Source organism: Zootermopsis nevadensis, unplaced genomic scaffold (assembly GCF_977971745.1).
Source record: "Zootermopsis nevadensis isolate Lab colony 2312 unplaced genomic scaffold, Znev_1.0 Znev_ptg000031l, whole genome shotgun sequence".
Lineage (NCBI taxonomy): Eukaryota > Metazoa > Arthropoda > Insecta > Blattodea > Termopsidae > Zootermopsis > Zootermopsis nevadensis.
The window spans coordinates 3,876,783-3,893,038 of NW_028259163.1; the positions used below are offsets into that span (position 1 = coordinate 3,876,783).

The window sequence follows — 16,256 nt, forward strand, 5'->3', positions numbered from 1 at the left end:
CCCTCCCCTCAGTAGGAACTTCTAAATTATGTATTAAACTTCCAAATTAATAGCCTCAGCTTTCGCTAATACAAAATTTCAAAATTCCGTCTTTTATGCCAATCATCACACTAACGCCTTCACTCTTACTTTATCCTTAACAGAAGGACGAGCGGGCATTGCCTGGGGACCTTCTAGCTATAAGATGCTCTTTCTCCCTCCCCAGATATCGAAGTGTCTCTCACTTCTCCCCCACCAATTTCCTCTCTCTCTCTCTCTCTCTCTCTCTCGGCTTTAAAGGTGTAACCTACATTACTAACTGTACTAGACAGGTGTAACCTAAATGCTGTCTGGCACACTGAGTTTCTAAAATTATTTTATGAAAAAAATATAATTAATTAGTCTGTAAACTTTCGTATGTGTAACAATGTGGTTTCGTGTTTGTTCCTTATTTTAATAGTAAAAGTAAATTATAACTGATAACGAGCTTCTGGGAGTTGTATTTACATAATTCTCATATTCCGCTAACTTCTCATCTCCAGTTAAGCTATTTGCCAATTTCGTTCTGCATTAAGCCATAAAAGAGAATGTTAACGAGGCACAAAGTTCTTGTGCGTTATTATATCTCTCAGAACCTCATCATCTGTTTTTCACAGTAAAGATATACACTCATCACAAAACAAAATTAGGTTCACCAAATGAAGAAGGTAACACGAATAAAACATTTAACACGCACTACGGAAATAAGATATAAATACATTTTAATCGAAGGATATGAACAGAAGATGTCTTTGAAGACGCAGAGAAAACTTGTTTAAAATAACGAACCATAAATATAAATCAATTTAATAAATTAACACTGACATCTCAATATATGACTTCATGATATCTGTTATATTACTGAGCTTTATGGAAAAGTATTATAAAGTGCTTCGGTCTCAATGGACGACATCTGACGGGTGTTATTTTTAAGGAGTAACTTTATTTTCAATTTATTCGATAATGGCAAACACTTGTATTTCGATTCGCATTTGTGTACCGGGTACTGGTTGGGAAGCCTGAGGGGAAGAGACCTCTGGGGAGACCTAGACGTAGATGGGAGGATAATCTCAGGCGGGATCTATGGGAGATAGGAGTTGAAGACGACTGGGTTTTGTTGGCCCAGGACAGGGACCGTTGGAGGGCTTTGGTTAATTTGGTGATGAACCTTCGGGTTCGGTAAGCCATCTAGTTGGTTGGGTCCACTATTTGGGAAGCCTGAGGGGAAGATGCCTCTGGGGAGACCTAGACGTAGATGGGAGGATAATCTCAGGCGGGATCTATGGGAGATAGGAGTTGAAGGAGATTGGATTTTGTTGGCCCAGGACAGGGACCGGTGGAGGGCTTTGGTTAGTTCGGTGATGAACCTTCGTGTTCCCTAAGCCATCTAGTTAGTTATTACCTTTAATAAATCTGAATAAACTGTGGTCGACTATAGTACCTTTAAAATTTATTAATGAACCCTGTCCACTCTGTATATAAGCCACTGTTTAATTATTTGCTCCATACTGTTCGTAGTTTGCTGTTTGTTTACGATAGCAATGAAATTTCTCTCTTGGGTGTATTATCCACAACACCAGGTACTGGGAGAATAAATAATGTGTATTACCTGTCAGTAACTCGAACTGTCAAATGCCCCTTTAGGGACTTGTTAGAAGATAAAGGTTTAGAGGTTCGTCTGTAGACTGAAAAAAAGTGTTGAATATTTACACTGAATTTAACTATGTTTGCATCAAACATTTTGAGTTGTCTCTTCATGAATTCAAAACGTTTCTGCAAATTCGCAAACAGAATTGACCGTAATATTTATGAAAAATATTATTTTGTTTCCACCTCTACAACTGTCACATATAACGACTTGAATTATCCCTAAATGCAAACTCGTTTTGAAACATACGCCACTGATTTTCCTTAGCATTTCTGTCCACTGATACGCAGTTGAAATTAGAATAAGCATTTCTTCAACGTCCACATAAAATATCTTAAAAAGTCAGGCGCACGACTAAAACAGAATGCAGGGGCTGAGTGCCTTATAATCTTGCTTTTTATACGGAAGGTCTCGGGTTCAAAACTCAGTTCCAAGACCGGTTATTCTCCCTGAGATTCCTTGTAGATTTTCCTCAGTCGTTCCGGGATTTTACTTCGAATTACGCCACGACAGCATTCATCACATCGTTCACCTCTATAAAATCTGCACTACTAAAAAGTCTTTAAATAAACTATAAATAAATGAGAATTGAAAAAAACATATACAAGTGTCTTAAAAAGCTGTATACACAATCATTATATTAGCATTGTAAATAAATCTTTTTGGGATATTCTATAACTGGTGATATATAACAAATGGATGACTAGGTTACACAACTAAAGTTATATATCCGCCGTGGCTATGCGGCAACTTCTTCTGCAACTCGGTAGAGCGTGTAGCCTAGTCGTAAAATTGTAGGCGTAATTTTCAGGGCATGAAAACGGGAGTAAAACTCATAAAGCTGATCACAGGTTAGGATATTATGTCTCAGCTAACAGCATTAATAAGAGAAATTTTTCTTCGGAGATTCGGATGGTGTTACTCGATTTTGAAACGGCCCCAACCAGACCATGGTAATCATAGAAAAAAAAAAAAAAAAAACGAACAGAATACTTCAGTTTCAAAAACATTTGTTCGTATCATTACAGTACCCAGGGCCAAAATGTGCGCTTTGCCTACGTCAATATCTTGCGAGTAGAATAAAACTCAAATACTATCTAAACCAAAAACATTACCGACACAGGAACTGAGATAGCGAACTATTTACAAAGTGTTTCCTGAGGGAAATGTTTTCAGTATGAACAGTATATGACCATCTATTACCCTCCCGTCCTCTGGTTACGTTGCCTTTTACTTTTAACGGGCGTCGAAAGCACAGATTCCCACCAATAGCAAACGTTCACGTGTAACAGAACAGGACACGAGTCTTATATATGAAAGGTGAGTGGGTTAAAGCTAATAGATTAAGTCTAGTTTAGATCGACCACTTTCTAGTGCAATCGCCACGATCAGACACTCGATTATCGATAGACACATGAATCATATAATAATAATGGTCATCAATGGTGTAATTACAACTCATTAAGATAATATTCATCGCATACCAAGTCATTTATTATCCGAAGCACTTTAGGAGAACATATTTATGTAGGCAGAGACGATGGGAAAGCGACTGAATCAGTCATTAGAGTAAAACCACATGAATACACTTCAGAGGTCCCTGCTGCCTCCACCATCGCCCAATTTCTACAAGACTACACGACGATACAACCCAGAAGACAGACATCTCCAAAATAACGTGATATTACGGGACACGTAACACGCATGAGATAAGAAATGCATACAAAATTCTGAAGATAAACCCTGAAATGAAGTTACTACTTACAACGATAGGATAATAATAATATGGTTTCTGACTAGCAAGGCCTTTGAATAGAATTTCATTCGCTTGGTGTAGATATCCGAAAAGAAACTCCGAAATAAAACTGGAAATAAATGAGCGAGACGTCTTTTACTAAAGAAACGACTTAAAAACTATTTTGAAAGAACTACGTCCCTGATGAACTGTGAGCTTACTATGAGGGTTTTGTAGTGGTGATTGTGGGTTCGTGCCAGACGAGATCATCAAATGCGTTACACTCGGCAGTATTTGACCCTTGTTATCCGAGATAACAAAAATAAATGTCTCCTCTGCGGATAGCCGGCCATAAAACTGGATCAACAAAGCCAAAAACCTGAGATAATTCTATATATTTCCCCCAAGTGCCTTTCAGGCAGTGCAACCAACCTTAGATCGTAAAAACAAACAGAACCAGAGGTCGCTTACTGAACTGGCGACGATTACAAGCATTTTATTATAAGACGTCTTATTTACGTATTAATTTACAACGCAAAGAATTACAAGTTTATAATTTTATTTTATTTTATATTCATGAGCTGTTTGCTACCGCACATTTCATCGGACATTTAATCAGCCTCAGATAAATTAACGATTCACGTAAGCTGTCTTGTTTTCCTTTAAATTTAATTGGCACCAACAAAATTTGTGAAGATTTTTGTATATTATATATCTGTGTGTAATTAAATTACAAATTTGTAGTCTGTATTAGTCTGAAAATAAAACAGGACACCAGCGCTTCGGAGTTACATATCGCCGCCATATTCGTGGATAATCGCAGTCGATATAACAAGATCACAATCGATATCTTTTACCACCGCGAGAAACGGAAAAATCAGATAAGATTTATAGGTTATACTACGCGCAAAGAATGTAAGAAAGCTAAATCGACTAAACGTGTGACTAATGCGTAGGGCTCCATGTTTTCAAAACAAATTAGCCCAAAACATATCAAAATATGTATGTGGAGAAGTCTCTAAAGCGTTTCACATATCCAGAAAAGGCTTCGTAAGACGCAACATGTTACAACATTGGTCTGCCGTGGTCCGCTGCTGCAAAGGCAACGTGTTCAGTTAGCGCCCCCGCCAAAATCAATAGGGAAGTGGGAATAACCCCCATATGATCCCAAAGACGTTACAACAGGAAAGAGATCAAACTCCATGCTTTTCATTTTAATTCCAGAGACACTGAAACAGAAGAGATTACACTCCATACTTCCAACCGAAAGAAGATAGAAAAGTAAAGATGTTACACTCCGTGCTCCATACTAAATCCTTAATCCCAAAGAAGTTAAAACATAAAAGATATTACATCCCATGCTTTCTGTTTTTAGAACACAGTTTGGCAGTAAACAAAACACAGATTGGTTACAAGAGACATAAATAAATTTAAGAATGGTTAAAAGCCTAGGATTAACTTGATTTTTGATGAAAATCGTGATCTGCTTGAACATTTAAAAAGTATTTTAAATAAATAAAATAGAGAATTAATAATTGCGAGATTAATAATTTCTACTCTTCATTATACATTATTTGGGTGACGATGAGATGGACGGGGCATGTAGCTCGCATGTTTACATGAGATATGTACACATAATAGAAATCCTGAAATTAAGAGACCGCTCGGAAGACTTAGTCGTATGTCAGAGGACAATATTAAAACGAATCTTAGGAAAATCGGGTTTGGAAGCGTGGACTGGACTTTTCTGGTTCAGGGTAGAAACCTTGTGAACATGACAATGAACCATCTCGTACCATAAGAGGCAGGGAATTTCTTGACTATCTGAATAGCTTTTGGTTTCTGAAGAAGTACTTTGCTCCCTGCGGTCAGCTGGAGATAATCTTCTGTTAATTTAATTTTTGTCAAATGTATAACAATTACATCACGGCAGTGCAAATATTTTAATTTAGCTTTATCTGACAGCAATAGGTAACGGATTAATAAAATTACAAATATTGAATTTTATATAAATATTAAAGGTTAGCCTACAGATTATTTATAAAATATCGTTTATAAGGCAACAATTACAAACATGGTGATAATTTTAACCTATGATATCTCATAAATTTTACTAACACGTGTACTTAATTAAGTTACTACAAATAATACAATATTAACATTCCGTAATTAACATATTTACAGCTTCAACACGTATAACACATCGACTCCAGTGTGATTTGATTCAGGACCTGTTCATAAGATAAACATTAATCCATCAGTATATATTAAATCTTGTCCGTCTAATCACAATAAATTCTTATTAAATATTAAAATATTACAATAATTAACATCGTTTGATATCTGGTAAAAATCTAATAAAAATGCACGCTAGCATAATGTATGGAAATTGTATTTGAATTATTTATCGTTTTGAAGCTTTATATAATTATATACACCTGAGGATGGTTCTTTTAGGAACTGAAACATGTCGTGAAACATGAAAAATGATGGTCTAATGTAAAATCGAATATTTCGATAAAGAACATCATTTAATATTTTAAATATTTTAAATGTCAATTATTGTAATATTTTAATATTTAATAAGAATTTATTGTGATTAGACGGACAAGATTTAATATATACTTATTATATCACAATATGACGCAACTTTACCATCTTATTAATCCACCAGTTAAATTTAAACCTAATGTTGGATTATAAAAGTATATTACTTAAATTTACAGTAAAAATATTAATAAAAGATCTGTAAAACTCGAAATGTTTACATAACCAAAGCAGGCTTTTATATTCTGACCTCAACACGTAAAATCAACGAGACAGGCAAGTGTTACATGATGTCTGTGAAAACTCTGCACGTGTGGTTAGGAAGCCTGTAACAAAACGTTCACTGGCTCCATACACATATGACCTTTTCGCCATACTGTCCGCATTATTTCCGGTCAGTTACTCTACAATAGAAACATAGTTCAGAAGAAAACAGGGAACGTGTGATAACCTAGATTCAGTTTCGGCATACAGCGATTATAACCAGTGTAAAATTCAAATAAAATTTCAAAGAGGAATTATTTCCTTCGTATCGTCATCCCTTACCAAATATTCTCCTTTATTTTATCAGCGTTTTGTCTTAATCTCCTTTTGGAGTATTTCCAAACGATTCCTAATGCCTATAATCCATTTATTCACAACGGTGCATACTGGAATCCATAAGAGTCCATGCCATTACTAACCGTTTCTCTGTGGCCTACTTTAATATTAACATTTCAAGTACGCCTCGTCTATCGTGTTGTCTGTTTGCTTCAAATTTTTTTCAACTACAATTTTATATTCTGTTATCATTAATTCATTCTGCGAAAGTCCTATTTCCTGAATTTATGATTGTAATAAAATTAGATGAAGATGTTTATGTATTTATTCTTGTCTCTTAATGAGTCATTCATGACTTCTAATTAATTCAAAGTACAAATGATAATTGTTTATATTGGGTTCGATTCCCGGCGGTGCCCGAATTTATAACTTGTGTTGGGCAAGGCCGTGGTCTAGGCAACACGGAGTTTTCCTCCGTGGCATCCCAACAATTACTCCATTCACACACAGAAGAAGGCAATGGCAAACCACTTCTGGATCATCTGCCAAGAACGTATATGAACAGGTCCCAGTCCGAGAAAAGGATGGAAGGATCCTGTTCATATGGACCTGTCGTCAGACAGAACACTAAATAATAATAAGATGAGGTGGTCTAGCGGTTAGAACGCTGGCCTTGTAATCCTTTGGTCTCGGGTTCGATTCCCGGCGGTGCCCGAATTTATAACTTGTGTTGGGCAAGGCCGTGGTCTAGGCAATACGGAGTTTTCCTCCGTGGCATCCCAACAATTACTCCATTCACACACAGAAGAAGGCAATGGCAAACCACTTCTGGATCATCTGCCAAGAACGTATATGAACAGGTCCCAGTCCGAGAAAAGGATGGAAGGATCCTGTTCATATGGACCTGTCGTCAGACAGAACACTAAATAATAATAAGATGAGGTGGTCTAGCGGTTAGAACGCTGGCCTTGTAATCCTTTGGTCTCGGGTTCGATTCCCGGCGGTGCCCGAATTTATAACTTGTGTTGGGCAAGGCCGTGGTCTAGGCAATACGGAGTTTTCCTCCGTGGCATCCCAACAATTACTCCATTCACACACAGAAGAAGGCAATGGCAAACCACTTCTGGATCATCTGCCAAGAACGTATATGAACAGGTCCCAGTCCGAGAAAAGGATGGAAGGATCCTGTTCATATGGACCTGTCGTCAGACAGAACACTAAATAATAATAAGATGAGGTGGTCTAGCGGTTAGAACGCTGGCCTTGTAATCCTTTGGTCTCGGGTTCGATTCCCGGCGGTGCCCGAATTTATAACTTGTGTTGGGCAAGGCCGTGGTCTAGGCAATACGGAGTTTTCCTCCGTGGCATCCCAACAATTACTCCATTCACACACAGAAGAAGGCAATGGCAAACCACTTCTGGATCATCTGCCAAGAACGTATATGAACAGGTCCCAGTCCGAGAAGAGGATGGAAGGATCCTGTTCATATGGACCTGTCGTCAGACAGAACACTAAATAATAATAATAAATATAACCTAAAGTAATCAGATGGTCAGCCATGTATAAATTCGTAAGTTACTTTGTATTATCTCCAATCAGGGAATTTCCAGGTCATTCTCAAACAGAAATGTTTGATCCTGAAGATCGCTAAATTCCCTAAATTGTTTCTAGTTAGTCACTCCGAGATTTTATGAGGCTTTAATTTATTAAACAATAAAGATACTGAATGACATTAACAGCTAATCACCAACCAACGAGCTAAGCTACCAATAAACACTTACGTATTTTACAGACAGATATTCATACGTTTACGTTCTGTTGTTTGCAACAGGCAGCTTTTATAGTGACATTTAAACACTCAGCTCTTGTCTCAGAGAAAAATACAAAAATTATAAAAATACATTGGTTAAGACTATATAAGGAAATAAAAACTGTTTCCTCTCAGAATCGTTCGAAACTCAACACAGTGGGTAAAATCATGTTAATAGTACAATAAATCATTTGTAAGAATTGAAGAACGTGCAATAGACTACATGACTTCTGCCCGGATAATTCCTGGTACTGATTTTAACTTCCAGCTGAATGTGGTACAAAGTCTCTTTAACTATGTCTAAAAATTAAAAAATGCAACTTAATATTCGGCCTACACTACACAAGCAGCCATACTCCATTCCACATACAAAAAAAAATCATGCTTGAGCTACCGTAACTGGCCCCAAGTACTAAACATTTCTCCGCTAGATGACACCTATGTAACAAATCGGAAACGATTTCTCGAACGGCCGGTGAAGTTTTCAAAAAGCATGTTTACTGATTTTTGAATTATAAGAAATGTGAAATATTAGTTTCGTCACACATTCAAGTCTTTCTTTAACCTATTAGCGGTCTAATGATTTTATAGACTTTATGTAACAACGGTTAATCAGAAATTCTGATTAGGCTACACGACTTTATATTAAAAGATAAACAATACTCCATCTTAAGAATCTGATAATCTCTCAGCTGGTAAATAAATTCCCTGCATTTTACAAAACCCGCCATTGTTCTCTATCCTAAGGCAGATTAATCCAATTCACATAATATTTTCCTATGATCTGACATGATATTATCCACCCATCTACGTCTAGGTCTTCGGAGTGACCTCTTCCCTTCAGGGTTTACAAATAATATTTAGTACATATTTCTCATCTCCATCGTGCATGCTACATGCCTCGCCCACTACAGAATAATTCGAACAAACGCTAATATTTAATCTAATAATGTAATAATCAGAATATATGTCAGATTACAGAGTAAATAAAACATTAAAAATATATTTTTTTAAAGTTTCACGTAAAAAAACACTGTTCTTATAATATTACGAATAGAAGACCATTATCTTGGCATTTATAAACCACATAAAATATTAAACACGACGTCATAAATTGTATAATTTATATCTCAGTATCAAATTACGTTAGAAAAAGTTTTAATATTTATATTACAACTATCAACAGAAATTTCTCGTGTAGCAAAATCATGTGATGAGCATTACATACCATTGGCCATACAATTAGCTTCTAATTATTAATGACTTAATAATAGGAATGAATCATGACATACAGTGCCGACAGGAACAAATTACATATAAATTTAAACATCTGACATAAATTAATGTCTTGCCATTAACGTTCTAAATAAAATGCTTAATATTTACGTAATTCAAGGGAGACCATCTTTCGTGAAACTTAAAATGATGAATTCATAAGTACGTCTGTCAAAGCACCGAGTTCATTGGAACAAAAGAAAATTATTTAAGAAGCTATTCCGTGCTTTTTCCGGAGAATTTCTGGACCATATATGAATATTTCAGGCGTATAGTGGTCCTACATTCATACATTTACAATTATTTCGTGTGTGGTTAATTATTTTGTGTGTCAATCTCAAATCACGTGTTAGTTTATTTAATTATCTACAGTGGTAAATTTCCATGCTTTACACATACAAGGTACATTCACGTTAAAAATATCAGTATTTTACCTGCAATGTATCTTTTGGCTCCATAAATTTCTCAGAATAAACAGAGATTATTTCCTTAAACAGCATTAACCAATTGATTTTTTTTAAAGCTTGTGTCTTTACGTTAAGAACTGAAGTTTAAATGTTATTTAAACGGTTAATTTCAAGTTAACAGTTGATAAAAAAACAAGGTAGAAAGTTAGTAGCATTTATAATAAATTGTCATTTACAACCCAGCGGCTATCTAGTAGATAAGAAAGATAAAATGGCCCACCTTAAAATGTTAAGAATCAGATCACTAAACATATTTTGACTAAATTTTGTTTGGGTTCTCTAAACTCATTTTCCATTACAATTCTTGTACGTTCATTTTAACTCACACTTACAAATATCAACTATTAAATATTCGCTGTTTATTATGAGAATCATACGAAATTGATAAATAAAAAATTAAGATTCAGTGAGTGTTAAACTAGGTGGTATATGTAGTTACCACTAGGCTTTAAAATTGAAATAAACACAGGATTTTGCTTTAAGTTTTAGAAATCTATTGGATGACAGTACACACGTCAATTTGTATTAACTGCACGACGAGCTCGTGATACAGTGATACACAAATGTTAATTACAAGATTTCACATTTTTGACGTAAATGATGACGAATCATCATTTATATGCACTTATGACTGCATCGGATAGACCATGAAGCTGTCCTCTAGATGACACGAAAAATTAATGGAACTCAACACATTCTTCTTCATTATTATCGATATAATTTAAGGGATATTGGAATATTGTGCATTGCTCAACATGACACAAATAACCAATTCAATTATACAGAGTGCTCCTTGGTCAAATACTAAAAATTTACAATTTTTCATAGTTCTACAGCGCAGTGAATCAAGAATGCTTTTAATCTGAGGTTTTCTTGATGCGAATAAAAAAATATATGGCTCCCGAAATTATAAAAACGCCTTAAAATTAACAAAACACAAACTATTTTTTTAATAAAATTTATGTTTACAATTTAATTTTTATAGTTTATATATTTATAACTAAAAATAATTCAGCATCTTTGCTTTCGGCTAACTTTACCATGGCTGCACACAAAAAATCTTCAAAGGTATATCATGTTATTTGACCCAACGTTAAGTGACGTGTGGATTTCTTTTTAAAATTCCCGTATCCCTACAACGTCTCATCTTCGCTTGTCAACACTTTTCCTAACGGCTAGAGTACCTTTATCCAACAGTGTACAGTATTTAACTTATCAAGGCGTTGAAATAAGTATTTTAAGTGAGTACAGACTCTAACCTCACTTATTTTAAAAACGCTTTTCTATGTACACCTCAGAAACTAGTGCATTCCTTTTGTTGTCTGCGTCTGCGCATAGCCAGACATTGCTGTAGTAGAAACCGGGTTTAAGTATGCGGAACGCGTAGTAGCTAGCGTGGTGAGGCGAGAGCCACCTGTACAGTTCGCTTTTGTAACCTTCAGTTGTTAACTTGCTGTGAAAGTGAGCAGATGGCTACGTTAGCCTCGATGCTGTGCGTTTAAGAAAGGCGTGCTTTGAGGAACACCACAGTGAATCTAGATTTAGAACACAACAATATTTGCAGACAATCATTAATATTGCAATACACATTGTTGACGGGGAGTTAATGTTTCCGTATGTTTATAACATGACAAAAACTTGAGAAACATGATAGATATGTCATCAGATATTCGGTAACGATATTATAAGGCGGAGAGAAACAGAATTCAAAATATAAAAGTTTTAACGTGTGTTGTGCAAGTGAATACGTAAAGATTTTTGAAAAAAAGTTTTGTAAAGACGATTTGTGAACATACTAACATATCTGTTACGCAATAATTCACACATATATAATGGAGAATGCAGGGAGAAAATACGCGGAACTCCTACATCTAAAACGGATACTAACTTTTGTTCTCGTCACAGCACTGATTCAGGTAAGTGAAGATTTTTAATTTACTTTCGCAACTTTCGGAAAATCCACGAATCCTTTACGAAAATGATTCAAACTCAAGAGTTTCCACGCCTCTCCTTCCCAATTAACACAATCCTATGACGTCGGAAGTACGGATACAAGTTATGACCATACTAAGACATCGTGATATTCAGATGCTTAATTTAATTAATTTGAATATTTTAACTTCCTGAGAAGCTAACAGTTACTCAGCGAGTCAAGAAATTCCTCACCATTTTTACAAGATGGCTTCTTGGTTCTCCTAAGCCAGTTGAATCCAATTCACAGCACGTGACGTATTTATTAAATATAAATTTTAATAATAATTCACTATCAATGCCTACTTATCCTAAGTCTTCCAACTAATTTTTTAAACACTTCTTCTCCCTACCATACGTGCTACGTGTCCAACCAATCTCCTCTTCCTTTCGTTTCGGAAGAAATATATTAAATTGGTCTTACAGAAATACTGTAGAATCGTAGATTAAGGACCAATTACGGATTCTTAAGAATATGGTAATGAACCTTCTAATTCCATAAAAATCGTGGTTTTTTTTTAACTGAGCGATTATCAGATTTAAAGACATTCTATCATTTAATTGGTTATTTGGTGAGTTATATATATACAGCTCATCTGTTATTATAACTGAGAATAAATGGACTGGATACTGAAAATCGAATTTTCGTTTCGAAGCCGCTGGAACTCATTAAAAAGATGGTGGACAAATTAAAATTATACTAAAACCAAGGTTTTTAAGATCTAGTCGTGGGACTTTAAGTGAAGTGATGCAACTGTTGGTAAAATCAAATATTCTTTTGATTTTTCTTTCGTGAAAGTTGTGTGAAATCCCAGCGTTATGTTAAAGGGGCCCTCAAACGGTCAAGGTATACACTGTCAATATTTATTAATACCCACACTGAGCCCCACACAATCAACATTCATTGTCAATAATTTCACTTTAGCTGTTCACTGGTAAAGTGAAGTTAACTTGTTATGACTTCCAAGCGATAAAGGCTTTTTGGCCTTGCTGTAAAAAATGCCTTTGAGGCGAAAGATGTGTGTAAAAGACTGGTTAGCCAGAAGGCGAGAGTTTTCACACACTAAATTTCTAAATGTGATAAAACTTTTCGAAAGAAAAAAATCTTTCAAAAATTTTAAAAAAAATCATAATTCCTGAGAAATCACGCACCTTTCATGGGAACTTGTTGTACCCTGTAAGGCTGATATGACAGCTTACACGATCGATATATTATTATTATTTATTTAGTGTTCTGTCTGACGACAGGTCCATATGAACAGGATCCTTCCATCCTTTTCTCGGACTGGGACCTGTTCATATACGTTCTTGGCAGATGATCCAGAAGTGGTTTGCCATTGCCTTCTTCTGTATGTGAATGGAGTAATTGTTGGGATGCCACGGAGAAACTGGGGAAGCCCCCGGAGGAAAACTCCACGGCCTTGCCCAACACAAGTTATAAATTCGGACACCGCCGGGAATCGAACCCGAGACCCCAGGATTAAAATTTTCTTATAAATTTAAAATAATTTCATTCACTTTTTTCGTCAATGACCACATTTCAGGGTACAGAATCGAACTTGTGAACTTTAGAAGACGGGACAGGATTGTTATACACTCGAACAGTGACGTGTTCAATTGCGCAACACGAGTCCTTAAATTCCATGGATAATTCGTTAATGTACATCCTGAAGAAACCAAAAAGACGTGAGTCATACGAACTACGTGGGTTTCAAGTGGATGCAACTCGTCCTTCAACTGCACTATTAAAACGATGCTCATTCAATGGAACTGTCAGTTAATGTCACCTCTCGCATCCATTGTATTTCTCACCTGACTGAAATCATAATAAGTTTCCTGTCAGGGTTTGTAAAACGCTGTAACATTCTTCCTTACGTAGCCAAACGCAAATACGAATAAAAATCAGTGACGTCATCGTATTAAATAAATGGAATAGCACAAATCCATACAAATATGTCTTATGACAAATACTTCATTCATACAAACAAAACTGTTTTCACTTTTAAAAAACACTTAGTGCCAAAAGCGTTTCGACCTCATGAGGTCATCTTCAGTGACAAAAACATTAATTCATTGGTCTGCCTATTAAATGATACAATTCATGACAGTGCTTTATAACATATCATCGTCTTATAAATTGTATGATTTTAATAGACTAAAAAATTAATGTTTTCGCCACTGATGATCACCTCACGAGGACGAAACGCATTTAGCACAAAGTGTTTTTCAGTGTAAACAGTTTTGTTTGTATGCATGATTTTGTATATTTTAGATAAACATTCAATACTGCACGGTATGCAAGGTTTTTAAGATTTAAAAAAAAATACTGACAAATTTTACAGCGGTTAAATTCGTCAACATGTTAAGAGAACGAGCTGTGACTGACAAAATTAGTGAACAAAATGGAAGTAATCTTCTAACACATTCCTGCAGGCTACACAAGAACAAATAATAACTTTCCAAACTTAATTACGTATTAATCTTACTATATATTTCTTAATTCTTCCCATAGAATATAAATTTCAGGCATTTTCGTTCATTTACGTCCACTAAATGCTTCGTGATGTTACTGATTAATGAGATGATAAAGTTGCGTCATATTGTGATAAATATATATTTGTTTAAATCTTGTCAGTCAAATCACAATAAAATTCCTATTAAATATTAAAATATTACCATAATTAACATTTAAATATTTAAAATATATTAAATGATACTCTCTAAAGAAATGTTCGATTTACATTAGAATATCACTTTTTACACGACATGTTTCAGTTCTAAAAGAACCATCTTCAGGTGTATAAAATTATATAAACTTAAATATAATTTCTTAAATGCAACTTTTTAAACAAATAGTTACTGATTAAATTAAAATTACGTAGCCAAAACCACATCCAGATCGTATATTTAAGGTAAACCTATTGAAAATCATAAGAGAAATATATCATTAAAAACAAATGACATCGATGTTAGCGCTACAGACATACGAATATGAAATCATGGCTTTTATTAAGATCAACAGCGAAAGTAGAACACAGATTTTTCATTAACAGACCTTGACAACTAATTCTGTTTTCGTTAAAACCGAGACACGTTTCGTACTTAATTAACTTTAAACACCTCTTTAAGTTTAATGGTTTACTGGTTCAGAGAAATCCTTATGAAAGTGTTCGTTGTCACGACGTGTCACAGAATTACACTCGGTTAATTTCTCCATGGCTATGAAGACGTGTCTGTCTTCTGAGTTGTTATCGACGTTTCAGAGGTTTTTACTGCCTCCATCATCAGGGCGATGATTGAGAGAGCAAAATATCTCTGAAACGTCGGAAAAATTCCACCAAACTTCATGACGCAACAACCCAAAATACATCTATTGTCTTGTTACCGACGTTTCAGAGGTTTTTACTGCCTCCATCATCAGGACGATGATTGAGAGAGCAAAATATCTCTGAAACGTCGGAAAAATTCCACCAACCTTCATGACGCAACAACCCAAAAGACACCTATTGTCTTTTACCTGTTATGTGTAAAGGAGTGAAACATATCGATACAAAATACGATAAATTTCACAGTATCAGCAAATATTTAGACTATATACTATAATTTAACACCACATGCAAAGTTACGTCATCATCATTATTTCAGATATGATATCAGTATCATATAATGACGTTACAGTAAAGAAATGTAGTTTAAATATGGGTGAATTGTATCAAACATAACCTCAACACCCATATCCAATCTGTAACTTCAACTCTTTTACGTATATTTAATAAAATACGAATTAAATAATTCATGGCTGTATGGATTGTGATACGTCTTTAAAACATTAGATTTTCATTAGTCATAAATGATCAATGCCGATGAGATTTGAAAAAAAATACGAAGAACGTGTCTTAGAAAAATACTCCGCTGTCGAAAACCTTTCTACTCTCGGGTACGTTCGGAATTTCACCGAAGCGATCTCTCTTCTGTTGTATCCTTATTTTCCGCAACGCCTGGTGACTACATCGCTCTGATTATCACCCAAAGCCTTAACCATTTCTAATGCTTCTACGACAATTCTCCGGCATTGCACCTCTAAGACTATCGACTTAAGATACATCGAAAGAACTGCTTATAAACGCATTTCCAAATCCCTAAGTTGTTGACTTATCCATTTTAATAATTTTACATCATGGTGGTTATTTAAAGTACCACTTACTTTAACATTCAGTAACTCAGCATTCTGACAATAGTATATT

At 35.2% G+C, this 16,256-nt stretch overlaps 1 protein-coding gene across 1 annotated transcript in view; it reads left to right on the top strand.

Annotated features, from left to right (window-relative positions):
* The first annotated feature begins 11,444 nt into the window (after window positions 1-11,444).
* LOC110827031 (uncharacterized) overlaps window positions 11,445-16,256 on the top strand; it is a 59,244-nt gene continuing 54,432 nt past the window's right edge. The window contains exon 1 of the mRNA XM_022058271.2: window positions 11,445-11,957. Within this exon, the coding sequence (XP_021913963.2) occupies window positions 11,874-11,957 (84 nt within the window). The 5' untranslated portion in view covers window positions 11,445-11,873. The remainder of the gene's footprint in view (window positions 11,958-16,256) is intronic.